This window comes from Marmota monax, unplaced genomic scaffold (assembly GCF_021218885.2).
Source record: "Marmota monax isolate L192 unplaced genomic scaffold, Marmota_monax_Labrador192_F-V1.1 WCK01_AAM20220418_F8-fsc00231, whole genome shotgun sequence".
Lineage (NCBI taxonomy): Eukaryota > Metazoa > Chordata > Mammalia > Rodentia > Sciuridae > Marmota > Marmota monax.
The window spans coordinates 1,445,187-1,473,085 of record NW_026693458.1 but is presented as its reverse complement, the minus strand read 5'-3'; the positions used below and the strand labels follow the sequence as shown (position 1 = coordinate 1,473,085).

The 27,899-nt window shown below is 40.2% G+C and overlaps 2 protein-coding genes across 2 annotated transcripts in view; one reads left to right on the top strand and one right to left on the bottom strand.

Moving 5' to 3' along the window:
• Positions 1–114: 114 nt before the first annotated feature.
• On the bottom strand, positions 115–26,572 carry Nol8 (nucleolar protein 8). The gene is made up of 17 exons (XM_046457716.2): positions 26,236–26,572; positions 25,056–25,221; positions 24,494–24,556; positions 23,055–23,133; positions 20,325–20,460; positions 19,556–19,624; positions 16,752–18,557; positions 15,332–15,445; positions 14,719–14,841; positions 14,376–14,466; positions 12,235–12,373; positions 11,505–11,582; positions 9,066–9,337; positions 7,890–8,019; positions 7,071–7,141; positions 1,334–1,413; positions 115–640 (listed from the first exon to the last, which is right to left on the bottom strand). Exons 2-17 carry the CDS (start codon positions 25,192–25,194, stop codon positions 590–592), a joined length of 3,441 nt encoding a protein of 1,146 aa, XP_046313672.1. The 5' UTR covers positions 25,195–25,221; positions 26,236–26,572; the 3' UTR covers positions 115–589.
• A 73-nt stretch (positions 26,573–26,645) lies between these two features.
• The window catches only part of Cenpp (centromere protein P), a 235,634-nt gene continuing 234,380 nt past the window's right edge, over positions 26,646–27,899 (top strand). Inside the window, exon 1 of the mRNA XM_046457747.2 lies at positions 26,646–27,015. Coding sequence (XP_046313703.1) covers positions 26,909–27,015 — 107 coding nt within the window. The 5' untranslated portion in view covers positions 26,646–26,908. The remainder of the gene's footprint in view (positions 27,016–27,899) is intronic.

Here is a 27,899-nt window from a genome sequence, read left to right as displayed (position 1 = left end):
AGTTGATATGCCAAATAAAAAGTACAAAATGGAGGTGGATGTATGTGGTACAATCAGAAACAAATATTTCAAATAGTCTATAACTAACATAAAGATTAACTTGGGAAACACAAGTACAATAAATCATTTATTTAAAAAGGCTTCATGCAAACTTTGCATGAAAAAATGCATACTACTTACTGAGGACGGAGGGCAAGGAGGTTATATACAAGTAGGACTTTAATGAACTTCACTTCTTGAAAGTTCCCTTTAATTTCTTTTTCTTTTTTTGAAATAGGATCTCACTGTGTTGCCAAGGCTGGTCTCAAATTGCTAGGCTCAAATGACCTTCCCACCTCAGCCTCCCAAGTGCTGGGACTTCAGTTGTACATCATCGTGTCCAGCTCAGTTTAATTTTTTGAAGTAATCACCTAAGAAGAAATATGGAGGAATTCCACAGAAAAAGGTGGCAACCAGAATAATAATCAACAAGCCAGATTTTGAATTTTCTTCCACTTTGAAATTTCTTCTTTGATGTCTAAAACTATTTTCTGGGTCAATTTCCTTCAGTATTGTTCACGTTCAGTAACAAAACCAATGCCAACATTTACTATTTTGATTTCATTTTCCTTTTGGCTTCTTTATGTTTCTTTCGACAATCCTAGAAAAACAATAAAACCAGAAGCCTTAGTTAACAATAAAAACAAATCGTTCTCATGGTGTTCAATAATTATACAGTAAACTTTAGCTTACTGTGGAAACCTATTTTGGAAGTGCTCACTGAAATAAATAAGGACTATTTAAACTCTTAGCTGTAGAAGATCAGGGAACTATAATTCAGACTTTAAAAACCTGATTTCCTAGCAGGGTGTGGTGGCAGCCCACCAGTAATCCCAGCTGCTCGGAGGCGGAGACAGGATGACTGTGAGTTCAAAGCCAGCCTCAGCAATGGCAAGTTGTTAAGCAACTCAGTGAGACCTTGTCTCTAAATAAAATACAAAAACAGGGCTGGGGATGTGGCTCAGTGGTCAAGTGCCCCAAAGTTCAATCCTTGGTACCAAAAACAATAGAAAACAAAAAAATTTTGATTTCCTGTTACTTAATGAAAATGAACCTGGATGAATTCTGGGACCCAACACTTAAATAGCCAGTCTTTCTGCCTGTACCAGCTGTGGGATGCATGAACCTCTAAATTCCCTCCAATGAGATAATTCTGAGAGTTTAAATCCTTTTCTCAGTTGTTTGTTTCTAAATTTTCATATCATATTCCTAATATTCTCACACTAAGGGAATCTTAACACAAAGAACAGTTATCTATGTTCAGAGACAATGATATGGAGAAACAATTACTCACCATACGTAAGCTATTTGTTCGGGCCTCCCAAGAATTCGTGCTAACATTACTTCCCACGCCACACCAAAACATGTCAGAACCTATTAATGGAAAAACAAGAAACACAGGGCAGTAAATTACTACTGAAATGGACAACATTCTGAAGCTGGCATTACTAAGGTATCCAATTCTAGTTAAGATCTTTTTAAAAAATTTCTATAAAATTTTCAAAAATACATTTTTCTTTCAAAATTAAACATGTAGCATTGCTAGAATAGTGCTGTTGGGAGTCGCCCTGGCTCCAAAGACTAACCTCTCCATACCCCAAGAAAAGCCATCCAATGGTGAGCCCTGCTGGCTCACATGATCCTTACCCACCAATCAGACTAGCACTGCTGGCTCACCTGATTCTTACCCACCAATCAGACTAGCCCTGCTGGCTCACCTGATCCTTACCCACCAATCAGACTAGCCCTGCTGGCTCACCTGATCCTTACCCATCAATCAGACTAGTCCTGCTGGCTCAGGCCCAGCAAGGTGCTTCCTTGGGTCGCCGCCCACCACAGAAAACACCCCCTGGGCGCCTGCTTCAAGTGTGGCAAGGAGGGACATTGGGCCAGGGCATGCCCTGCACCACGCACTCCGCATACTCCATGCCCTAAATGTCAACAACAAGGTCATTGGAGCTCTGACTGTCCTAGACCCCATAGGAGGCCTATGGCCAGGGAACCCTCCGCCCTTCTGAGCACAGCAATCAATTGATGGAGCCTTAGGTCCTTGTCCCCGGCCGTAATGATCAATAGACAGGAACCCAGGGTGCGGATTCAGGTGGATGGACGCAAGGTTGACTTTCTTCTTGACACCAGGCTACCTTCTCAGTCCTGACAGAATTCTGGGGCAAACAGTGCTGTCCACCTCTCCTATTGTCGGGGTAGGAGGAAAGACCATCTATCCAAGAAAGACTCCCCTATTACTCTGTTCCATAGACAACTTCCCATTCTCTCAGACGTTCCTAGTTATGCCCCAATGTCCAGTTCCTTTGCTCAGCCGAGATATTCTCTCTAAATTCAATACAACAATCAACATCCGGGCTCCTGGCATCAGGCAGGCCCCAGAATCGGCCTGTTCATCTTTTCTGGCCCTTTTGGCAGAAGACTGGCCATTCTGCTCCACTTGTGAGGCTGACATGAAATACCATACTAACCTGGTGACCCGACTGTATGGGATACCCATACCCCCTCCACCATTTCCTGCCTACCAGTTAACATTCATCTCAAAGATCCTAACATCTTCCCCAATCAGGCTCAATACCCCCTGTCCATAAAAGCTCTTCTGGGCCTACAACCCATTATTCAGGACTTTCTTAGCAAGGGGTACCTCCGACCTGCTCATTCCCCTTACAATACTCCCAAACTAGCGGTAGAAAAGCCCAATGGGTCCTACTTACGGCTCATCAACACCTCCATTAGGCCCATACAGCCTTTGGTTCCCAACCCATATACTCTGCTGTCTCAGATCCCCCACACTGCCACCCACTTTTTGGTCATAGATTTAAAGGATATCTTTTTGCCTTTAATCTGGACTGTCTTCCTCAGGGATTTCAAGATAGTCCACACCTCTTTGGACAAACCTTGGCCTCCGACCTCCAATCTTTTCACCCCCAGTGCCCCAAATCCACCCTCTTGCAATATGTTGATTATCATCCAGCAAATCTCTTTGCCCATCTGCAGGGAGGAAAGCACCCCACCACTGCCTTTAAGGCTATGGTGGCCCTCAGGGACTCCTTCCTTGGGCAGATTCGAAAGTCCTAGTCCTCTCACCTTAAGACTCGGCCGATAGAGAGATGTTTACCCTCCCCTTCCTCTCCCCTCTCTCTGACCCTGGGAGTATCCGGCCTCTCCAGGAGGGGTCCTGAAAAGCCTTGGCCAAGGTCTCCCACGGCTCAGGCTCCATCCAGGATGAGAGCTTCGACTGTCAGGATTCGGTGACGACCAATCTCTGTAGCTCGAACCTGCCACTTAGGCACTCCTGATTTTTTGGCTCTTGCGTGGACGCCCCTTTTGCCAATAAATCAGTTTCCTCCTTCTCTGTGTCCTCTTTCCTCCTCTTTACATGGGTAATGTGTCCTCTCTGCTGGTCGACTCTCCCCTACAATGCCTCTTGGATCAAATATAGCACCCAGGCCTGGCCCACTTATCCCTTAGACAACCAAAGCAGATGGCCCCTTTTTGGGTCCCTGGATCACTCCATTCTAAGGGATCTCTACAATTACTGTGAGCGTTCAAGAAAAATGGATAGAGATCGCTTATGTCCAGGCTTTCTTCTTGCTCCAATCCAATCCTGCTCTCTGCACCTCTTGCAAACCTCTACAAATTCTTCTAGCCTGTCCAAAGGGCGCTCAACAGATGACACAGTTCTCCTACTTAATTTCTTGGCCTTAAAGGTATATTGGGCCTCTCCACAAAAGGCCCAAATAGCATCTTTCAAGGGAAAAAGGCCATTACAGTAGAAAACAGCTTATTGTGTCTATACCTACACCAAAGACCAAAGGTGACATACTCTCCTTCTTGGGTTTGGCTGGGTATAATCTGGCCAAGGGCCTCCAAGATGAACCCCTGCCCTCAGTGGTAGGAAAGCCCTTTACAATCCTCAAAAAGGCCCTCTTCCGGGCACAAGCACTGCATCTCCCTGACCTCTCCTGACCCTTCACCCTCTATGTAAAAACAGGGACAAAGTCTGGGTGTTCTGGGTCAGGATGGCCCCACATTTGCACCAGTGGCTTACCTATCCAACCCCACCTTCAGGGGCTGGCCCCCATGCCTCAGAGCCCTAGCAGCAGCCCATGACGTCCAGAAAGAAGCACACAAGCTTACCTTTGGCTCCCTGCTAACCATCTCATAAAGGATTTCCTCACAAGGGGTTACAGTGACTTCCTCCTTCCAGGATTCTATCCCTCCTTGTCTCATTCCTTGAAACCCTGCCTCCCTCCTCCCATCTTCTCCCTCACAAGATCCTGTCCACAAATGCCTGGAGGTATTAGACACGATTTTACCCTGCCCTACCACCATTTCTGAGGGACCCCTGCCCTCTTCGGACCTCGTCTGGTTCAGAGCCTCACTACTTTCCTTCGCTCCTTTTTCACCCTTTCCCCGTGTGATAAGACCCTCCTACAACAGATCACTTCCACTTGTCAGATCTGCCAGAGAACCCCAATACCAATACTCCATTAAAACCTAAACCTTTCCCTTCTCATCAGGCCCGTGGTCATACCCCGGCTGCAGACTGGCAGATTGATTTCACCAACATGCCATGAGTAAAAAACATAATATCTTCTTGTATTGGTAGATACTTTCTCGGGATGTGTTGAAGCCTTTTCCACTTCTAACAAGCGGGCCTCTACAGTAGTTGATCTGTTGCTTACTCACAGAATCCCCCATTTCAGGATGCCCACATCTATCCAATCAGACAATGGCCCAGAATTCACCTCTAAGATAACTCAGGGACTGGCTCACTCCCTTGGCATTTCCATTGCCCTTACCGCCACCAGGCTTCCGGAAAGGTTGAATGGACCAATCGGTCCCTTAAAGAGACCCTCACCAAGCTCACCATGGAATTAAGCCTGGACTGGGTAAAGGTGCTTCTTTTGGCTTTATTGTGCCAAAGAAACCTTCTAATCTCTCACCTTTCAAAGTCATGTATGACCTTCCTCTCGTTCCTCCCCGATTGCCTATAGAACCCCTACCCATCTCCGAAACCTATGCCCTGCCCCTCCTCTTCCATCTACACTCTCAACTCTGGTGCTATCAAGACTGGCTCCTTCCTGACCTCAGTCTCTTTCAAAACCCTACCTCCTTAACACCTGGTCAACCTGTTTACTATTGCCCACCGGGAGAAAAGCCCCCCTCTAAAACCAAAATGGGAGAGTCCTGCTCAGGTGATTATGTGCACTCCCTTAGCAGCCAAACTCAAACTACCTAATAACTGACTTACCCTGTGGATTCACATTTCCAGGCTTAAGCCTGGCACTCCTACACCTTCATCAGAAGAGCCAATGATCGTCACCTGTCATTGAGTACTCTTGTCAATGCTCCGCCTCATTTCTGGCCCCTCTTGGGTCCTCTCTTGGCCCTATGTCTGAAGATTCAAGGCAAGTGACCCTAAGGGCCCCCTCCAGCCAGATCCCCCCTCCACTTGCTTGAATCTGGCTGGTAGTGGGACCGCTGTGTGTTGTCCTAACAAACCACTTGGGTGTCCAGAGCATGGTGACCCCTGAATAAGTGTGATCATAAGAGAGCACTTTACCAGTTGCTTTCTGGGCCTAAGGAGGAACATGTGTGTTTTGTTTACCCTCCCAGTTTCGGAAGAATTTCAAGTATCAGTATTTAAAGTTGAGATGTTTCACATAAAACCCGGAGAGATCTGACTGCTCTCAAAGGGAAATATGGTAACAATGGGCCACCGTCCTCCCTTGGCCACCTTCGAGAAAGGCAAAGAGAGAAGCAAGCTGGTACACCCTGGTAGGAGAAAGCTTGAAGAGCAGCCTTAATAGAGAGGGGTGGGAGTTAGATTGACTAGGAATGAGGAGTGGAATTGAGGGTGTTAGGTGCAGGACAGGCTGGTCTGCAGGGCATGCCAAACAAAGTTAGCTGCAGGATGCCCTGGCTTCTCAAACCCTCTGTCTGATTCTTTATCACCTGTTTGCTTTAAGCCCAAACGCCCAACGCCCAAGCTCCCGCTCAAGGTTGAACACTTAACCCCCCCTTGGGCCAACAAGGCAGCTTGCAGACCCAGAGACCCCATTAGATTTGGGCTATAAAAACTCCCTGTGCCTGTTCCTTCCCCCTATCATAAAGTTCATTCAGACTCAGGTGGGTAAAATTTCTAATCAAGCTTTTAACCAGCTTCTCCTCAGGAATTACCAACTCCTGGCTACTAATGGTACCTCCAATCGAGACCTGTGCCGAATGGACTGATGTCCTCATGGAACTGTGGTGGCAAGGAACCTTTGTTGATACCTGTCTTCTCTGCCCTCCTGTGGGGGCTCCTTACTTCCCTCCTCTCTTTCTCCCACACTGCCCCATTTCAGCAGGAAGCAGCCAGAATGAGTCGATGCCCACTCTCATTTAATAACAAAGAGGGGGGAATGTTGGGAGTTGCCCCAGCTCCAAAGACTAACTTCTCCATCCCCCAAGAAGAGCCATCCAATGGTGAGCCCTGCTGGCTCACCTGATCCTTATCCACCAATCAGACTAGCCCTGCTGGCTCACCTGATCCTTACCCACCAATCAAAAAGCACCCCATGCCAACTGTCAGACCACCCCTGGCTCTATAAATATGCAGAGCTGTTCCTCAATAAACGGGCATTTTCTCTGATGGCAAGCCTTGAATGTTCTTTCAAGTACTGTTCACATATCTTTTACTGTAACATAACTTTGTTGCTGTTTGTGCTTAGGCTTTAAGAAGTAAGGAGTTTGCCATCAGCTTTTGAGTTTTTATGTGGACTTTTAGGGTACTAAAACCTCGGTTTTGTTTGTTTGTTTTTATGTTGACAGACTAGCAAGTTCCTATAACAAAACAAGCCCTTGTGGATAACAAATGAGCAAGGAACGTGGACACTGAGGAGCACTCAGTTCTGAGAGCTTTACAAGTCAACTCGCATCAGTCTACTACAGAAAGCCAGAATCTCTAGATGCCAGTTATCATACAAGAGTGTGTGATCAGAGCTATACTATATCACTTAACAGAAAAAAGGACTTACCATGAAGTCTTTCATCATTCCTAGAGAAAAAGAAAAATCTAGTGGTCCCTTTTTCAGGTACTGATGCTTCTCTGAAAAGGGGAGGGAGAAAAGGACAGGTGTTGGTTAGTTTACTTTGAATATTTAAGAGGAAATATTTACATTGAAAATATAAGCTATTTCTTAAAAATAGCTGCTTTGTTTTGCTCATTTTGCCTTGAGTTAAAATGACCCTGCCCCTTCTCCATTCAAAATTCTCCTCTAACTAAAGCTTTGATAATGAGGACTTATGTACAAATTCCACCTTTCCCACTCTGGTTGTTGTTGGTGCTGTCACTCCCACCATCGCAACACTGTTTGCCAGCATTCCCTTTGGGAAGGCACCCAGACAACCTCAGGATCCAGTGTCCAGACCAGTAACTTTACCATCAGGCTCAATTCCTTGGGCGTGTGTATACGTGTATGTGTGTATATGTATTATGTATGTATTTTATATATATATATATATATATATATATATATATATATATATATATATATATTTATTTATATTTTAAGTTATTAGTTCAATCTGCCCATTAATGGTCATTCTGTTTTGTGGTGCGCTCATTTACTGAGCTATAGCTTTGGGCATATATTATCTCCCTCCCAATTCTATGGAAATCTCAAGAAAAAAGAATCACACTCCCCACTATAAAAAGGCATATCGAAGAAGCTGAGAAAAGAAAATAAAGTTGTCCCATAAAGAGAAGCCTAGATACTTAACAAAATACTTCTAGCATGTCTAACTCAGATTTTCACAAATCACAAAGTATACCCTTATACAAACAAAATGCTTACCCAGGGCTGGACTTTCTGTGATCTGTTTCTTCAGTAACATCTTCTTCTTCTGAACTGCTGCTGTCCTGGAAATGAGGGTTTCCCTTCCAGATAGTCTTCCCAGATTTCACTGCTTCAACTTTATAGGTCTCTATATGGTTATGAAAATAAAAGGTGATGGCACAAATGAGCAACTAAGATACATAAAAGGAGTGGGGTATAGCCTAGTGGTAGAGTGTGCCTGGGTTCAACCCCCAGTATCTATCTATCTCCCTTATAAATACATATATGTAGATATATATATTAAATATATATTTAACATTTGCATCAACTCTACTCAACACTCAACAGTTTAGGGCTAACCATAATGCTCAAATGGACAAGACAAGAACATAAAATAAGTGGAGCACATCATGTCTTATTTATAATTTTTGAAATATTTTTGGAGTATCACAGAGCTGACATTTGACATATATTTGCTCAACATATGTATACTATTTTATGTGCCAATCTTTAAAGTAGAATCACTGCAGTTAGTTGTGCCTGTATTCTTCTGGATAGGTCTTGCTTTTTTTATAGTGAATATTCTGAAAACTTCAACACGATCATCTTAAAATTAGGAAAAGAACAGTCTCCTTTCACCTGGGCTTTTAGAGATAAATCTCCCGAAGTAGGGTGGAAAAAAAAAAAAAAGAGAAAAACAACAACTAAAAACTAGTGTTTATACTTCTTTCTTTTAGGTTCTGAAAATTGTCAAAGATAAACTTAGAAATAATTGGCATACTGATATATTAATGATATAGCTTATTTGTATTAAACCAAGGTTACCTATTTCTTTCACCTATCATATGCAATATTAATTCTCCATGACTCATGCATTTCCAACTGCACTTGAGACATGGAGTTAATTAAATGATTTACTTTACTTCTTGACAACTTCATATGTAGAAGAAGGAATGTGGTACATTATTCCCTGGCTTCATATGACATATTCCTTCCCTTCATATGACAGCTGGCTACAAGTGTGCTCGCTTAAATGCAAAAATAGTTTCTTTCACATCTCAGGAGCATCACAATTATGGTCATGCAGCACTGAATCTCAGATAACTGTAAATCCATTAAACTTAAGGGAGATTCAATCAATTAACTTCAATCCACCTGAAAAGAAAAAGTGAGGGGGGGGAAAACAGAAAATACCTTCCTTTACAGCTTTAACATCTGAATCAAAAAAGGAGAACATGAACCCGCTGGGCTGCTCAGTCCCACTTGTCAGAGCTGTAGCATTATCAATTTCCTCGGTTTTATCTCCACCACAGTCCTGGTTCCAGGCTGTCCCTTCGTCCTTTTCACTGGTATCTTTTGTATTTTGGAATATTTCTTTCAAATTCGTAGCAATGTTGTAATACATTTCCTTAGACACCTCAGGTAGCTTCTCGGCTTCCTCCCTTTTCTTTTTCCGCTTTGCTTTACTGCAATGACATATACAGGTACACATGTTACAAAGAAACAAGTTTTGGAAAGTTTCTAATAATCAGAAAAGGTAAACTCCTAGGATAACTTTAATTTCATCCTTTTAACAACTAAAAATATCCAAAGTATCTTGACCAATAAGCACAAAAATTGCAAATATTTAGCATGAATCATATTCTTCTCTTATCCTCTAAACCATGTTTCCAAATTATACTTAAACTGTTACCTGTAAATAGAGAAATCACTTAGCCTCAGTGGGCCTGTTTCCATGTCTTTGAAATGAACCTGTTACATCAAATGACTTCTCAGATCATTTTAAGTTCCAAAATTCTGTGAGTTTTAAGAAAGTGATGGGTCATCAATTATCATTCAGTTTTAGAAGTGAAACATAAATGTGCTAAGTCTAATCTCTTGAAATGAGATTTTTATGTTGTCATAAATTTGTTCTGCAGTTAGGGATGAATATGCTTTTCTCTTTGATCTTATATAGAAAGTTACATGGTCATTTTCAATATTGAGTTTCCAGCTAATAAAAAGATTAAAATCCTTTTTCCTAGTATAGTCCACTCCATGTATAAGACCAGGCAAGAAGTTCTTAATGTATTACTTAAAATTGAACAGGATGTCCTAAATAACTATTTTAATGGTGAAGGTCATCTCAAAGAAAGAAACTGTTTATACTTCATAAAATAAACCACTTGGCTAGGTTTTAAGATGGATGTATCTCCTATGAAACTGAGCTCTATAAAAGAGCATCACATGGATAGCTTCAGGCCATTCTGATTGAACCATCATGTGGTGGCTTTAAAACTGGTCTCAAATTCCTTGATACTTTTTTCAAGAGACAGAAGGTAATTTCCTCATTCCTTGGGCATGGACTGGATTTAGTGATCTGTTCACAAAGAAAAGAAGGTAGATGTGGTACTATGTGACTTCTGAGACACGGATATAGCAAAAGCCTAAAGGATCTTAAGGAAACCATTAGTAGGAACCACATGGCCTTGAGGAGGTTGCAGGTAAGGAATTGCAGAAAAGCATGATAAATGATATTGAAAATTGGAGGAAAGTGGATCCCTATTACATGATGGCCAAAAGTTCAGCAACATTACCTGTATTACTGTAGAAAATAGAAAATGTACCTAATTAACCAGATGATCTAGCTAAGGAGACACCCAGAAAAGCTGAAGGCTTTTTTTTTTTTTTTTGGAGGGGGTCTTCTTGATGCTTAGAATAAAATGTGAGAGAAGTAACCCTAAAGGGAATATATTTTTCTTTCATAGGCACCAAGATCTCATGATTTTAAAGATTCCTCATCTCCAGAAGGCAAATGACATAAAATCTAATAAGTGGTTTCTAAGCAAAAATCAAATCTATGCCACCCAGGAAATGATCTAAAGCAGGAGTGGCAAACTATGGCCCCTGGGCCAAATCTAGGCTGCTGCCCCTTCACATTAATATTTTTTACAGTTTGAAATGACCAGGGAGATAGGGTGATTTTATGACATGTCAGTTATATAAAAGGCAAATTCTAGTGTCTGTTAATAGTTTTATTGGAAAGCATCTCCCTGCTTTTCTGATACAAAGGAAAAGGGCAGTTGTCCTAACAGAGGCTTGCAAAATCTAACATGTCTACTATCTGACTCTTTAAGGAAAAATTTATAGACCATCCTTTAAAAATGAAAGTCAGGCTGGGGATATAGCTTAGTTTGTAGAATGCTTGCCTCGCATGCACAAGGCCCTGTGCTCAATCCCCAGCACCACACACACCCCCCACACACACACCAAAAAAAAAAAAAAAAAAAAAGAAAGATAGAAAGAAAGAAGAAGTGTGCTGGGTGGGGTGGCACAAGCCTGTAATCCCAGTAACTTGGGAGGCTAAGACAGGAGGATTGCAAGTTCAAGGCCAGTCTTAGCAATTTAGGGAGGCCATAAGCAACTTGGGAAGACACTGTCTCAAAATAAAAAGGTCTGGGTATGTGGCTCAGGGGTTAAAAGCCCTTGGGTTCAATCTCTAGTACCAGAAATAAATAGATAAATCTTTTGTTAATGCTTTAGACAGAGGTAAGAAAATTCAACTGCTCAAACCACAGGGTGTTTATGGAGCTTGAAAGCATTGCAGTTAAGCAGTTTCAGAAGCTACCTAAGGTAAAAAATAGCTTAATTTACCTTTCTTTTGGTTTATCATCTTTTTTTCTTTCATAAGTGGCATGATCATGCCTCGTTGGATCATAACGAATGATGTCCCTATGTTAAAAAAAAAAAAAGCATGAAAGAGAGAAATCAATCAGAACACTAATACAAAAAATTAATAGCAAATTATAATTCAACATGAAGCATACCAATGTTAGGCCAAAATGAAGCTAATGGTATGAAAGAAGACAAATTAGGACCTTGTTAAAAACAATATTTTAAAATTACGAAATTTTGAGTTTCCCTGGATCTTGTTTTAATCTTAAAAATTATTTTAAACATCCTAAAATAAATACAGAAAAAATGACATACTATGTGGAATTTGCATTAAATACTCCAGTGAGTATGGCAGATTAAACAAATGTATAGAAGAGAAAACTGGTTATATTTTGGTGACTGTCAAAGTTGGATGATGGAATTACATGGGTTTGATTACACCAGTCTGTACAAATTACATGTTTGAAGTGAATCACTGGGTCAAAATAAGAATATTTCTAAGAATCTGATACAAATTGTCAACAGATCCTCACAGGAAATTAAAAATTAGCCATCTGGGTTGGGGACGGTAGTTTCGTGGTTAAGGGATTGCCTAGTGATCTCAAGCACTACCCAAAAATTAATAGAAAGACATAACTTTAAATTGTGGTCAAGAAGGCATTTATGGCAAAGGAAAATACAGAGGAATAGGCTAGAACATAAAGCATACTTAAATTTCTTAGCAGCTACTGATCCTTTGCTTGTAGGATTGTTCAAGCTAATGTGCAAAACACTTTGTGCAACATTCAAGGCTTTCTTTTTTTCTGCAGCAAGCTCTTCTTCCTCAGCAGTTTCCGTTTCATTTACCTCTTTAAGGAAAAAAAAAATTATTATTATATCTTGACAAACAGCTTGAGAACTCTCAATCATCAAAAGCTTTACCAATCACCATAATATGTCTGAAGCACACTGAGATTAAAGGTTGACACATTCTGCTAACCTTTCTACCTACAAGACCCTCATGGTACAACAAACCCAGAAGTTGCATCACCAGCAAACAAAATGCTCTATTTTTATTTGTGATTATAAAAAAGAAATCTGGACTTCAGTGGCAATTCTAAATTTTTAAATTTTTGCAGTGCTGGAGATTGAATTTATGGCTTTATGCACATTAAATAGTGCTCCACCGCTGAGCTATAGTATCCCTGGTCCTTTTTAATTTTATTCTGAGACAGGATCTAATTTGCTGATGCTGGCCTCATACTTGTGATCCTCTTAACTTCAGCTTGCTAAAGAGCTGGTATTATAGGAATGTACCACTGTGCCCAGCAGAAGTCTGAAATTTTCAAGGTAAAGATCAAAAAATGTAATATGGCAAGATACTAACACAAAAGTGATTATAGACCCTTTGATTTCTTTTAACATTCTAAAAATGTAATCTTGATTACATTTAGGTCTAAAAGTTATAAGAACAGTAAAAGATAGTTATTTTAGTGACTGTTAGTGTGACAGATTAAAATGGACAGTTATTCAGTCTTTGATTCAGTAAAAAGTATAGCAGGAAGAAAGCTCTATTTCTCATACACATGAGGCATCACTGAACACTGTCAGCTGCTACCCTCAACTACCAGAAACGGACACAGAGAACAGAGTCAAATACCGAGTTTGGATAATAGAAACATGAAAGAAGTCTAAGCCTTTAAGACCCTACATAGAAAATATGCTTCATTGGCCACAAAGGTAAAAAAATTTCAAAAAGGATGATCAACATTAACAAGGGGAGCAGGCCAGCTGAGGAGGGTGCTACCTGGAAGTGTCACTGGACAGGAAGTTGTTCCACAAAAGTGGAAGAACTCAAGAAAGTAACCTCTACCGTCACAGCTATGTAATTTCTGAACATAGGCTCTTCTCAAGATTCTATTCATTCTTGTGCTTTCAATACAGGATTGTACAAAGATTCAAAAGTCAAATGTTGGTTTGGAAGCAAGTTGGTGTGAACCCTGAAGAATTTACTCATAAGCCCCATTGAACCTTGGTTTCCCAAAATGTATAGTGTTGATAATAATCACTTTAAAGCACTGATAGGATCAAATAATAATAGACTATTTGAGAAATGGGGTGACAGGAAGTACAAATTGTGAGATTAAGATGCACATTAAGTTAGTTAACTCAGGAAGGAGAATAGAACAAGACAAGGAAGATAAGGACAGAGGTTCTGAGGCTGAGGTCATTCACAGTGGTCGTGTAGATCAGGTCTTCAAAAGGATGAGAATAGATAGTCGTCTAGATAATGTGTAGAAACACTGCTATGAAAAATGGCACAGGAAGTAGAATCAGCATACTTCTAAAAGCCCTGTTCCTCTTAGATTTATCCAGGTAAAGATGAATTTGGCATTTACTTTTAGATTTACCCAAGTAAGGATAAATTCCATTGAATGGCATCCCATGATACTATGCTTTTTAAAAAACATATACCTGGTATGCACAGCAGAGGAAGACAAAGCCTCTTTATTAGAAAGAGTCAAGTTGGACTTAATTGTCTTCCAAGGCCAACCCCAAACCTGAGGTACTACAAATACAATTGCCAAGGAGGGGCCTTGGCCACCTTCTCTCATGCCAGGAATAGGATGTAGGAATATGTTATCTTTGGTGAATGCTTTCTATTCCTGTCCTATTTTTCAGCTTCAAGGAATAAAATTTTACAGAATAAAAATGTACAAAAAATCTTAAATATTAAGTTAACTTTTGACAAAACATTTAATTAGAAACTCAATTCAATGTCTTGGTGTGTAGAGTTTCTTCAGGTTAAACAAAGGAGGTATGCTGGATGACTTCTCTACATCAGGACTATTGGGACAATGAAGCATTTACCTTCCTGTTCCTCTTCACTGTCACTCTCCAGAAATCGAGAGTCCAAGCGGAACCTGTCATCATTGCCAAAGTGCGATTGCAAATCCAGGAGCTAAACAGACAAGTATACACAATTGATAACCATGTTCCCAAGACATTGCTTCTAAACAAGACTCTCCAGGTACACTTCCCCACACTCTGAAATTCACATTGTTAACATTTGCACAACCTCACCTGCCTAATCAGAGAATTAGAGAGGATTTGCTTCCTATTTCCCAATGATGAAATATGTGTCAAAGTCTGCTGCATTTATCTGAAGGATAATAATATGCTACACATTTTTCTGTTTTTAGTGTTCACTAACCTTCTGTCCAGCTTTGCCCTCAAATTGAGGTTTAATTTTGAACCTGTCAATGTCATCCTCTGAATCAAGTTCCTCATCATCACTGCTGCCAAACAGTTGCCCGGAGGCTTTACCCACAGATTCCTGTTATATAGAGAAAACAGAAATGTTTAGTAACTGAGGCAATCAGCATCTCCTTTACAATGTAATCTTCTGCCCACATTAAAAAACAAATAAACAATGAAAATAACCCAGATGCATCTACCAGGATGCATCAGACAGAAACTCCTGACTCAGGAATCTCTAACTGAACTCCAGTATCATTAATCCCAAGGCTCTCCGATGCTACCTGGATTTGGGGGGCAGTTACTGCATGCAAGAACATCTTCTGTAGTCTTTCACTGATAGTGACGTGACTTTGCAGATGATGTGGAGAATACAGAGAGGTTCATGTGTGAAAAAATCATTATGACCCCACTCATCTGAGTGTGTGACGGCCTGGGCAGGCGTGAGTTTCACTGCAGCTCCCAGGACTTTGTGCTGAACTGGTAGTTGTGTGGAAGACTTGAAATGCAATAGACAGATGGATCTGCCAAGCAGATGAATGTCCACAAGGATGTATGGAACATCTTACTTTCACCAGCTCCTCTCCTGGATGGCTTTGCTCCCGAGGGTTTGTCTCTTCTGTTTCATCTTCACTGTCAGAACCAAAGATGATGTGTGTTGGCTTATCCTCTGGACGACCATCCTGGGGAGGCCATCAGAAGCATCACATTTTAAGACAACACAAACTCACACTGACCAAGTCCTAATCCATCATCTCTTTCTCCTGCCACATCTCCTTCCTGTCCTTTTCTTTATCTAATGAATGCCACTCTCATCTGCTATTTGCCTGAGATAGAAACTTAGAACTCCTTTCTCTCCATATCCAATGACCACCAACTCCTATCAACTAGACCTTCTTGGAAAAGTTAAATCTATGTCCACCATCGGTGCCCTGGTTCTGGTCCCGAACCTTCCAAAGGATTTCCTTATCTCCAGAATTGACCCATTCTATTTGTTTTTGAAATGTCCTGAAGGATCTCTGCCAAACAGAGGTTCACTAACTTTTTCTGTAAAGGGCCAGAAAGTAGATATTTTAGAATCTGCAGGCCACATATAGTCTCTGTCCTATATTCAATAACCACTCTTAGCTTAAAGGCTATACATAACAGGACCATGGTCTGGATGGCCTGAGAGCCATAGTTTGCCAAATCTTTTCCAAATATACAACTGATCTTCAATTCCTTACTAAAATTCTTTAGCATTAAGAGTGAAGTTCAACCTCTGCAGCCTCTATATTTCTGGCCACCTCTATATATCTGTAAATAATAGTCTGAGTGAAAATATTCACTGTTGTAAAATGTGCTTCCTTTTCCTGGAACATCTTTCCTCTCCCTTCCTGGTCTTTTACCTCTGCCTAATTCCCACTTAACTGTTCACATTTCTCAAAGGTTCATTACAATAAATCTTAGCAAGTCTTGGCAAGCTACAAATCACTTTGTAATCACTATGTGAAATTTAAAAATAAAGAAAATTTTAGGGATTTTTGTTGTTGCTGGGGATTGAATCCAGGGCCCCATGCTAGGAAAGCACTGAGCTGTATCCCCGGCCCTGAAGAAAATTTCAAATAAATTTAAAATGTTTTAGGTAAATACTAATATTTAATTTCAATACCTTAAGAATACGCTAAATTTTTAGGGTGATACAAGTTTCTAACTTAAGGACAAAAAACATGAAAAGTGGTGAAGACAAAGAGCTCTTAGGAGGCACACCTACCTGCATATGAAGGAAAAGCTGAACTTCCAGAATGTTCTTATTAAATGCATAGATTGAAAATACACTCACCTGGGGCTGGGATTGTGGCTCAGTGGTAGAGCATTTGCCTTGCATGTGTGAGGCACTGGGTTGGATTCCCAGCACCACATTAAAAACAAATAAAATAAAGGTATTGTGTCTATCTACAACTAAAAAAACATAAAAAGAAAAAAAAAAAAAAAAGACAATACACTCACCAAATTGGCTAGGGCATCGTGGACCAGTTTCTTCTTCACTTCTTTTGCTTTCTGCCTTGCTTCCAAGGCTGCCAAACGTCTCTGATTGTCTTCAGCATACTTATTCTTACCAGTCACATTTGCCGAACTACTAAAAAGTGAGAAATCTGCTGTGCTTTCCTGAGCATCTTTTCTGGGAGAGACGGTTGGCAATTTCTCAAGAGAAGTGAGGCTGCTTGAATCAGACCCCTCTTCCTCAGAAGCTTCGTCTGTCTTTTTGGTACCATGGCAACTGTCTTTGTCAATGCCTGTTTTGTGCGTCTTTGTACTAAGACTTAAGGATTTCTTACCTTTCAATGGCATCAGACTAGAAATAGAATCTCTACCTCCCTTTTTTGAACTGCTAGGGGAAACTACCTTGTGATATTGGGTCTCAAAACTGAACTGTCTTTTTTGAGGTGGAGTGTGATTTGGGCTATTTATTGTCTTTGCACATTGCTGTGAAGTCAGTTTGCTTGATGAACCATTAACACGTAGGGACTCATTTTCAATGGAAATGCTACTGGAATCCTCCAGTTTCAAGGAACTCTGATCTTCATTTATATTGTTAGAGTCCACACTCTCTTTCAAGGTTTTTTTCACTGATTCCTTTCCATAGAGACAGCCTACACCCCTGAATGCCTGGAATTTGGGCTTTAAGTTGTTTTCCTTTAGTTTCTGTTTGTCACAGGTTTTCTCTTCCTCTAAAAGGGAAGCCACAATTTCCTCAGGATGAATGCACTGTCGGCCTCGGCCAAGGGCACGGGGTGTCTTGGGGCTCTTGGAGGCTCTGTCAAACTTGGTTTCTGGGCCATCGCTCTCAGAATCTTCTGGTACCACCAGATCACTGCCAGCCAACTGTTCCAAATCAGCTAAAGTGAAATTCACACGGAGACAGTTTTTCATGATGGCGTTATATTCCTCATCTCCTTCACTGTCTTCATCATTACTGCTGCTGGAGTCAGATGAAGATTTATGACTTAGAGGCTTCACTCCATTACTGACAGCTGACTCTTTCTTGTTTTCTCTTTTTTGTACTTTATTACAATGATTGAAAATCTCTTTCTTTTTCAAAGTTTTGTTGTGCATAGGTTTTTCTGTTTGTGAAATCTCTGCACTATTTTTGACCTTACTAATGTTTTGTTTCATTGCAATGATTTCATCTGTATCTCCTGAATCATATTCATGGTCACTTCCCATAATACTGTCACTAACACAGTGAGAGATGTTTTTAACTCCTAGCCCCGCTAAAGAGTGAAATTTGTGACCATCTGTTTTGAAATCATCTCTTACAACTTCAAAAAGATCATTTTCAGATTCATTTATTGAGGACCATTTACTTCTCTGTAAGTTTTCCTCTTCTGCAATCAGCATTCTTAATTCATCCTCAGAATCAATATCATCATCAGACATGCTATTTCTCTTCCTGGCAGTTTCCAAACCAAAAGTCTGAAAAGGTACATTTTGAAGTTTTTGAGAACCAGAATTAGGTACAGGGGATGATTTGGGAATAACAGAAGCACAAGGCATTTTCTGGGTTGATGTGCTATTATTCTCTGTTTCACGATTGGTCCTTGGACTCACAGTGGAACCCTTGCCCTTTTGCACTATTATAGTCTTCTTGGGAGGGCCATGAAAGTCAGAGAACTCTCCTCGCCTTTTCTTACTGATAGGGTCATTACCTCCTTCCAATTCCCAAGTGAGGCTAGTTATAGGAGTGGTATTTGTAAAATCTTCTCCTATCTTCTTTAGGTTGTGGCAGTATTTTGACGGATCATATTTCATGATGTTACCCAGAGTCAAGGAACAAAGCAAAAGCACTAGGTGTTAGGGACACCTATATGAAACAAAAAGAATATTGTTTAATCTCAAGCACATCATTTATTTTATCTTACTCTCAGTTTCTTATAAAACAAAACAGGGACTCCATAATAAATTTTCATGATCTATGAAATGAAGCCTTCTAAAACATTTCCAGAGTTAAAACCAAGTACCACCATTATCAGTTGGCAAATTACTTGAACTTTATAGATACTACAGCAAATCCAGACAATACATACACACCTTCTACAAAGAATCCCATGACATCAGTTCTTCAAGGTCTCCACGTGATCAAACTGAATAGGCACAGAATTTGCCTACTGTTTTTCCACTGACCATTCTCCTGCCAGTCTATATTTTTCTTTTTCTCTTTCTTTTTCTTTTTTTTGGTAGTACTGAGGATTGAACCCAGAGGTACTCTACCACTAGGCTACATCCCCATCTCTTTTTCACTTTTCATTTTGAGACAGGGTCTCAATAAGTTGCCAAGACTGGCCTTGAATATGCGATCCTCCTGCCTTAGCCTTCTGAGTAGCTAGGATTATAGATGTGGGCCACTGTTCTCAGTTCTCTATACTTATATCTATAATTTTCCTCTAAGACTACTTTCTACCATTTTACTATTAACTCAAGACCTATCTCAATTCTCCTTAAGCCTTCTTTAACAATAGGCCCTTTTTCTCTTACTGTTCTATAACTCCTTTTGCAATGATCGTGAACCCATATGCAATAAGATGTATACTCTGATAAATGAAACTTCTCTTTCGGCATTCATCATTCATATTAATTATATAAAATCTCATGACATTCTCTTAATTATCTTGTCTTTAAAATGGGAACATACAAACTATTAAATAAACACTGAAGATTTACTAATAGAGGCAGTAATAACGTATATGTGTTTTGCAAGTATTCATCACTCCAGTAAATAACAGTCATTCTGAGAAGCATATCACAAAGGATATTTTACGTTTATGTTGATTCTTCAGGTGAAGAACAGGTAAGACTCTTCCAAACTTACTTACAACCCAATTCTAAAAAATAATAATAATAAGTGTTATAATGTGTCACAAATTAAAAATTAATAAAGAAACAATAAATATAATTTTTAAAAAGTTGAACTCATAGTGAATCATTATTATTGTTGGGTTTAGTTTTCTAATAATGAAACAAGAATTCTCAAAGAGAAAAATCTACAAAAGGAAAAAAAAAGAGAAATTTTGGAGCAGATATCAAATCTAAACATACGATGGAGAATATTATATAAAAAACACTAGGGCTGGGGTTGTGGCTCAGCAGTAGAGTGCGCGCTTAGCCCATGCAAGGCCCTGAGTTGGATCCTCAGCACCACATAAAAATAAAGAAAGAAAATAAAGGTATTGTGTCCAACTATAACTGGAAAATAGATATTCAAAAAAATGAAAAAAAAAAAAAAAAAAAAAGAAAAAACATTAGCTACTAAAAAGCCAAACATGGAAGCTGCCTATACTTCTTACTACCTGTCCTTTAGGAGACAGCTTTTATCTGTTTCTGCTTTATTATTTCTCTAAAATGATGGGGAACTATGCTAACTTAAGAGTCATACATGCATCTTAAGAATTAGAACACGTGATCTATGTTAATTGCTTTATAGCAAGGGGAAAAATGCTATTGGCTTAAGACATGACATACAAAAATAACATGGTCTCAGGTGTTCAGTTCCTGGGTTGGCTCAGGCTATCAGAAGAGACTCACTTTGTGCCCTGGTACTTCTGTTCCCGGCACAGCTTTCATTTGGAAATCTATCCCTCCCATCTTTTCCGACACATTGGTATTGCCTGTTGTTGATTTTTCTTTTTTTGATTTCGCTTCTTCTCTCTCTTGGGCCAATCTGGGTCAAAGGGAAAATATAAATAAAACAGGTAAAATAATCACTCATTCAAAATGGTTATTTTCCTTTAGGTGAACTCAAATGAGCATTCTAAACATCTTCATAGCATTAAAAACCAAAATAAAACAAAAAACTCTGTTGATAGTATAATGACATTTATTATTTTCTAAACACAGATTTTCATTACAGAAAAAATGAAAAACATGGAAAAATGAAGAAAACCAAACATGTTCCTCATCTCATACCCTATGGTTTAAATTTTATCTGTTCTGTTCTAAATATAAATATATACATTTAAAAGTATAATATAGATAATCTTATAGGTATTGTTGGGTAATCTTTTTTCTATCACTATGTTTTTTGAAAACACCATTGTTATTGCCCTACTACACACATTGCATAAATCTGTTTTATTTACCAGTCCCCTGCCGTAGGCAACTGAGCAGTGGAGGGCTGAGCATGGAGGCTTCTTTCCTCCTGACCACCCTCTCTAGTCAGCCTCCCAGCCTCTGCCATTCACTCCAACGTCTATGCTCCAATACAGCAGATATCTCAGTTCCCCTTCACGCAAGACCAAGACGTGGATCACAAACTTGTTCAATTTTCCCCTTTCAACTTATAAATTCTGGACACTTTCCATATCCTCCCTCTCTCCACTCCCCCCTGTGAGGAAGAGGTGTTTTTAGAGCCCAATTTGTTAAGTCTTGCTGGTTTCTATCTTCCTAATGAAGAGAATGCCATCCTGACCTTCCAATTCAAGTTACATTCACCTCACTCAGGTGTGGACAACTGCGTTGATCAATGCTCAGTGGTCTCTTTGTCTCTAGTCTATCTCTTTATGTTCTACCACCCAGATGTGTTCCTCGGGCCTATCTGCACATATAGTTCAGGGCAGCAGCACCATGTGCTCTCCCTGCTCAGCACAGAGTCCCAGGCCTACGTGGTAGTACCTAAGTGATGCAGAATGAATGAAAAGTACATGACTACCCTGTTCATAGTCAGAGGCCCCCAGATGAAGAACAAAATCTAATACTTACCTTTCCGTAAGAACAGTCCCTCAAAACATGCCTCCAGTAATCTGTTTGCTGCTTGTTTTAGACTGTATCTTTTCTTGGTCTAGAACAATCTTAATCTTATTAACTCTCCTAGTCACTCCATTAGTATATTCTTAAAAATGTTTCCTATTGAAGAGTTCTCAAGCTAATACAGTCTTTTCTTCCTGAAAAATCACTTTTATACTTTTAAAAATGCCAATGGTTGTTAAACTGTCTTATTCTTAAATTACCTGCATAAATACTCTTATTTGGGTATCTCCTATTACTTTTATATTTTAATATGATGCTAGCATTAGTAGTGAAAAATCCATGTCTATTAAAATGTAAATGTACATAACACTAAGACTCAGCAACTCCACTTTTTGACATAAATCCCAGAGAAACACTTGTGCACATGCAGGAGACATCCTCAAGGAGCACCTATAATCATGAAAAGGTGCAAACACTCTGTTTTGGTTAGTCAGCTTTTTCATTGCTATGACTGAAAAACTTGATAAGAACAATTAGAGGAGGAAACGTTTATTTTGGAGCTCATGGTTTCAAAGGTCTCACTCCATTGAAGGCTGGCTCCATTGTTTGGGGGCTCAGGGTAAGGCAGAATATCATGGTGGAAGAGTGTGGTTGAGGAAAGCAGTTGGGAACATGGTATCACAAAGCAGAGAGAATTCTCCTTGCCAGGGACATCTCCAGTGAGCTACCTTCTCCAGCCATCCCTTACCTGCCTTCAGTTACCATTCAGTTTATCCCTATTAAGGGATTAACTCACTAGGTGAGGGCTTTCATAACCCAATCATTTCACCTCTAAACCTGAGCACTGTCTCACATGTGACACCTCATATCTAAACTATAACACACTCTAAATGTCCATCAGTGGGAAGGACCAACTACACTGCAGCACAACCAAGTTCTGTACTAACTGGTGTTAGGAAAAAAGGGGAGGCTACATTGCCACAGAAGGTTATGTTAAAAGAGAAAATAAGTGTGTGTACATATACATACTTTTTTTTGTACCAGGGATTGAACCCAGGAGCACCTAACCATTGAACCACACTCCAGTCCTTTTTATTTTTTGAGACAGGGTCTCACTAAGTTCCTTAGGGCCTCACTAAGTTGCTAAAGTTGGCTTTGAACTTTTGATTCTCCCAAGCCACTGGGATTACAGGCATGTGCCACAGTACTTAGATACATAAATATCTTAATATATACACATGTAAATGTATGGAATTCTTTTTTAATGGGGTCTGGGCTAAGGAGAGTCAGAGTTGAGAGGAATTTCAGATATATTCTTTTTAGTAATATATATTTACTAGTATAAATTTACTAGTACTATATTGCTTAATAACTTCAAATAAATTAAGTGAATATATAAATCCAATAAATGAGATTGGGTTTAGGGATGGGGATGTAGCTCTGTGACAGTGCTTGCCTAAGATGGGCAAGATTCTGGATTCAATTCCCATACTGCAAAAACTAAAAAAAATAAATAAAAATTTAAAAAATAAAGAAATGGGCTTTAAATTTATATGGAAAAAATCTTACCTGTGCAAAAAGCTTTCTTTTGCTAGCTGAATTTGCAGTGTTCCACCTTTCCATTTTGTTTTATTTAAAACAGACATACCTAAAAGGTAAAGAATTACTACCCGAGTACATAGCAGTGCAAAAATATAATTCAGTATATGCTTTCTTTTTAGTAATTTAGTACCAAGAAAAGTAGACTTGTTAAAAGAAACACATAAACACACACATACACACACACACAAACACACACAAAAAAAGGAAATGTGACCTAGAGACAGGAAGCCTAGGCTTCCATCTATCCTGACCACTTACCAGAAATTTCCTTTTACTTCCTATCTCATCGTTACCAAGAGACTAGAATAAGGAAGCATGTAAACTGTAAAGCAAAATTTGTTTATAAACTAATGTCAGGAACCTCTAGTGAATAACCGACATTTACTATTTCCTTGTTATTTTCTAACTATGAAAGTGGTAAGTTGTCAGGGTGAAAAGAGGACATCTGAGAATCCTGGGAGCACCTTTTACTTATTACCTCATATCAATTATCAATGTGTAACCCACAAATAACTGCAAGTGTCTGAACTGTTAGTACTGTTATGCCCCAGTAGCCAGTTTTTCTAAACATCTGCTACCAGCTTTATAACAACCATTAACAGAATTTTATATGTTAGGCACCATACTAAGCATAAATTTAATTTAACCATCACAGGAATATTATAAGGCATTATCTTTTTCATTCACTAGAAAAGCAAACTGGGGCTTAGAAGTTCAAATAATCTGCCACAGATCACATTAGCAGAGCTAATGTGTTCTTAAACACAAGTTTTCCTATCTGTCACACAACTTCCTCCCTGAATAATAATATTTTGGCAAATAAAACTATAAGACTGATAGCCTTCTTCCTCTATCATATGTTCCTTTTACTCACTTTTCAGTGTCTTTGACTTTCTGACCCCTAAGTAACTAGAATACATTACTGTATCAGCAGCATTATGGATTCTTGCCCTCTCCTTCCTCTTTGACAGTCAGTATTCACCCTCAGTATTCAGTTTACTAAATCATATCAAGAGATACCATAGTATCTTACAATTGTATATTCTAATGCCCCCTCCTCAGAATATTTAATGACAAAGATTAGCTACCCAAGAATTGAATAGAGAAGTGTGACAGAGAGAGATTTCTAGCAGGCAGTTTCTATGAAATTTTGGCCCCTGTCAAAATTATTTGAGAATACCAGTTTTTGAGCAAACTCACTAGCATTGTGCTACTATAGGTCTGCTGACATAAATGGAATTGACCTAAATCAGCAGAAATGTAGAATACCAGAATCCTCTTAATCATAGTTGTTCTTTTGTATGACTTAGAAGTGTCTGTTGAGGTTTAGATTTAGAACCAAAGTTACTTCAAATTACACAGTGATGCCAACTAGCAGACAATATAAAAAATAATGACAATCTTACATTTTTTCAGATCTTCTTCTGCTACTTTGATGTTAATATATGCAAAGATTTTCTGTGGGTTTCCTAAGAAAATAAAAATAAGTTTATTTTAAATATTATCCAGAGAATAATGTAAAAATTAACTTTCTAAGTTTAAAAGATCAGTTTTTAGAAACTTATTATTTCAAAGACAAATGTTGTTTTTCATCGGATACAAAGATTGAACTTTCCTAAGCATCATCATCAAAATATTCCAAAACAAAATGAATAAGGAAAAGAAAATTAAGTGACCAGATAAGGAAACATCTGGATCATATGTTAGTGATACTCTACATAACAGAACATTTAACAGATTTAGAATATTAATTCTCAAAACTGGATGTTAAGACCTTTCTGATATCATGTTTTAGAATTTTTCTGATTTCAGCAATTGTGAACAAGTTTCATATCACATATAATACCTGCAGGGCATCACATATCATTTTCAGTGTTCAGAGCTAATATTTACTGCTGGGGTTGCTTAATCTTGTAATATTTAACCCATGTCTGCCTGTAACCATCCAGTGAAGGATTATAAATTTACCTTGGTCATCTTTCCGTGTGATGATCTCCACATCAGAAACTTCTCCAAATCTGCTGAACTGAATTTGTAGATCTGTCTCAGAAATGGCCTGGCCAAGGCCACCCACAAAAAGGCGCTTGGTTTCTTTGTTGGCTTTCATGAAGGTTGGGCATACACTTCGTATGTTCTAGTGGGAAAAGTAATTTTCTGTATATGGAGGAGTTCTTTCCCATAGTTCTCCTCAAACATAACTCCTTCTCCCCTGAGCCTACATGACAAATTGGTCTTCTGGAGGCATGCTTCACTTCCTATTGTATCTCCCTGGAGATTCTGCTCAAGGACTACATACCAATTCTTCCTGAATGCACTTTGGAACAGCACCTGCACACTTACACAATCACAGGAACACACATAATATTCCTTTTAAATGACCACAACTACTATATACTGTCTCTTTTCATTTACTTATTTACTTATTTTTCGGTGTTCTTTCTTCCTTCCTTCATACATTCTTTTTGTCACTTTAACCAAGGCTGACAAATGTAGGATGCGGCAGTTCATATGCTAAGGGAGAAAGTCACATCTCCATCCTGAAGCTCCACACCCACAAGAGAAGTAAACCAATACTAAAATTACAATATTATGCACAATAAAAGTGCTGCAAAGTGCTGTTCAGGCACGAAGACTTGCTTTTTTACTATGTGTCTATATGGTGCATAGCAGTTTGCATGTATTCCATTTCTCACACGAGCAGAATCCACTTTCCCAATGCTAGGAAGAAAATCAGTGATGAAGCCAGAATTATAATGCAGGTCTAATTTCCGATCCCGGAATTGTTAACACTATACTAACGAAAGTTGTTGGATTACAGGGGATTCAGGAAAACTTTTCTAGAGGTGCTTGAGGTTTGACATCCATCATCAGATCCCTCATCTCCTTTAGCTCTCTTCGGGCGCTAAGCTCTCATCCTGCTCTTCTTCAAGAGCTGACATACTCCTCCTCATGGGAGATCACAGAAGAGCTCCTGAAGCCCAAGGCATGACACCAAGTCTGGGTGATAGCTCCAACTGAAACTCTTCCTAGCAGCCTCTACCCCAACCTCCCCACCCCAGCCTTCTTCCTCCCGGAAGACCAAAAAAAGAGAAAGTAGAGCTCAGATCCAGGAGCCCTATCACTTCCCAAGCCCAAGCCCAGAGCTCACCACGCCGTCCCCTAGAGCCAGCGCCGCGCGTCTGCCCACTTCTAATCACATGGCCCACCAAGTGCAATTCCTCTTCCTTCCTACTCGATTTCCAACTTCGTCTCCTAAGGTTCCGTTTCCGCACTTAGTTCCGGAGCACTCTTTGTTTCCCGTCGTTCAGGCGGCTGTGATGCATCCACCACCCTCCCCTCAACTTCCGCAAAAAACAAACAAACAAACAAACAAAAAAAACAACCCGTTGCAAAATCCCCTAATTTCTAAAGAGCCGACTTGATCAGTGACTCCCGCACTGAGCAGGCTGGAGTGAGGGAGCGGAAGAAAATGCACGAGCGCCCCCTTTCACCAGGTCCCGGAACCGCCTCTCCAGTAACCTAGACATCCGGGTAGTTCCAAGGCTGCTGGCGGGGGTGGGCAGCCGGACGCTTGGCGGATTGGAAGGAACCAACTCGCAAGAGGTCGGGACTGTTTAGAGACAGCCGTGGGGTGGTGGGGAGGATCCTCAAGACCTGGAGTCTCGTCTGAGCGCGGGGGTGGACTCTCCGGCCCGCGCGGTTACGCGTCACCCTGCCTCCTCCCCTACCCCTCGAGCTCCGCAGTGGTGCGTGCCGGTAGCGCGCGCCGCTTGAAGCTCGGGGCGAGGCGGCCGGGACCCGGCTTGGCAATTCGGTGCGCCATGGACGCCCAGCGCGCTGAGGTGCGCGCCTTGGAGGCGGAGATTGCGGCGCTACAGCAAGCGTGCAGCGAGCTGCCGGCGCCCTGGGAAGGGACGGCCAGAGACCGGTACGTGGCTCCTGTCCTCTCCCTGGGACTCCCGGGCACTGCCTCAAGGCGAGGCAGAGGACCGCACAGAGCTCTCCGGGCCGCGGTTCCCCGAGGCCCTGACCTGCGGGTTGTAGCTTGGGACATTCCCAAACGTAGACTGGAACCGTCGCCGATTTGTAATGACGGTGGCCTAGCGTCTGGAGTACCGCTTACGGGGTTCTCTCTGTGATACGCGCCTTTCAGCGCATCCACTGATAGTGGTGAGAAAGTCGTTTCTTGCAAGGTCCCAAGTCCTGTTTATTTCTTTTAACTAGAAAATCTTGCCTTCGGCAGGCAGCAGTTTCAAAGTGGGATTGTTTTCGGGACATTTGTTTGTATATGTCACCTAGCTACGGGGATACCTTTTTTTAAATTATTATGAAAATGACATAAAATTTTCTTTGAAACACGGTTTAGGTGAAAAGCTGATACAAGGAAAAGTAGCTGATATCGACTGTAGGGAGAATCTGACAGCCCTCTGACGTAGATGCTATCCTTAACTCAGTTTTAAAGTTAGAAAACCTGAGAATCAGAACTAGCTTGCCAAAAGTCTTAGACAAAGGAGGTGTTAGAACTGAATTGGACCCTAAAATACTAGGAGTCTTCTTGATTGAAGAAGAGAAAAGATCTCTAACAATTATCAGTTATGTATCATCTCATTACTTGAAATCAAACTATCTTCGTTTTTAAAAACAAGACTAATTTGGTATAGGTGCAGAGAGAGGGGTTTCCCTCCTCCCCCTGATCTAAATGGACAAAAGTGCTAGAAAATGTGAAGGAGGATGAGGGGGTCTAAAGAAAATGTTTGGGTTGGGGATGTAGCTTAATGGTAGAATGCTTGCTTAGCATGCAGTGAGGTCCTC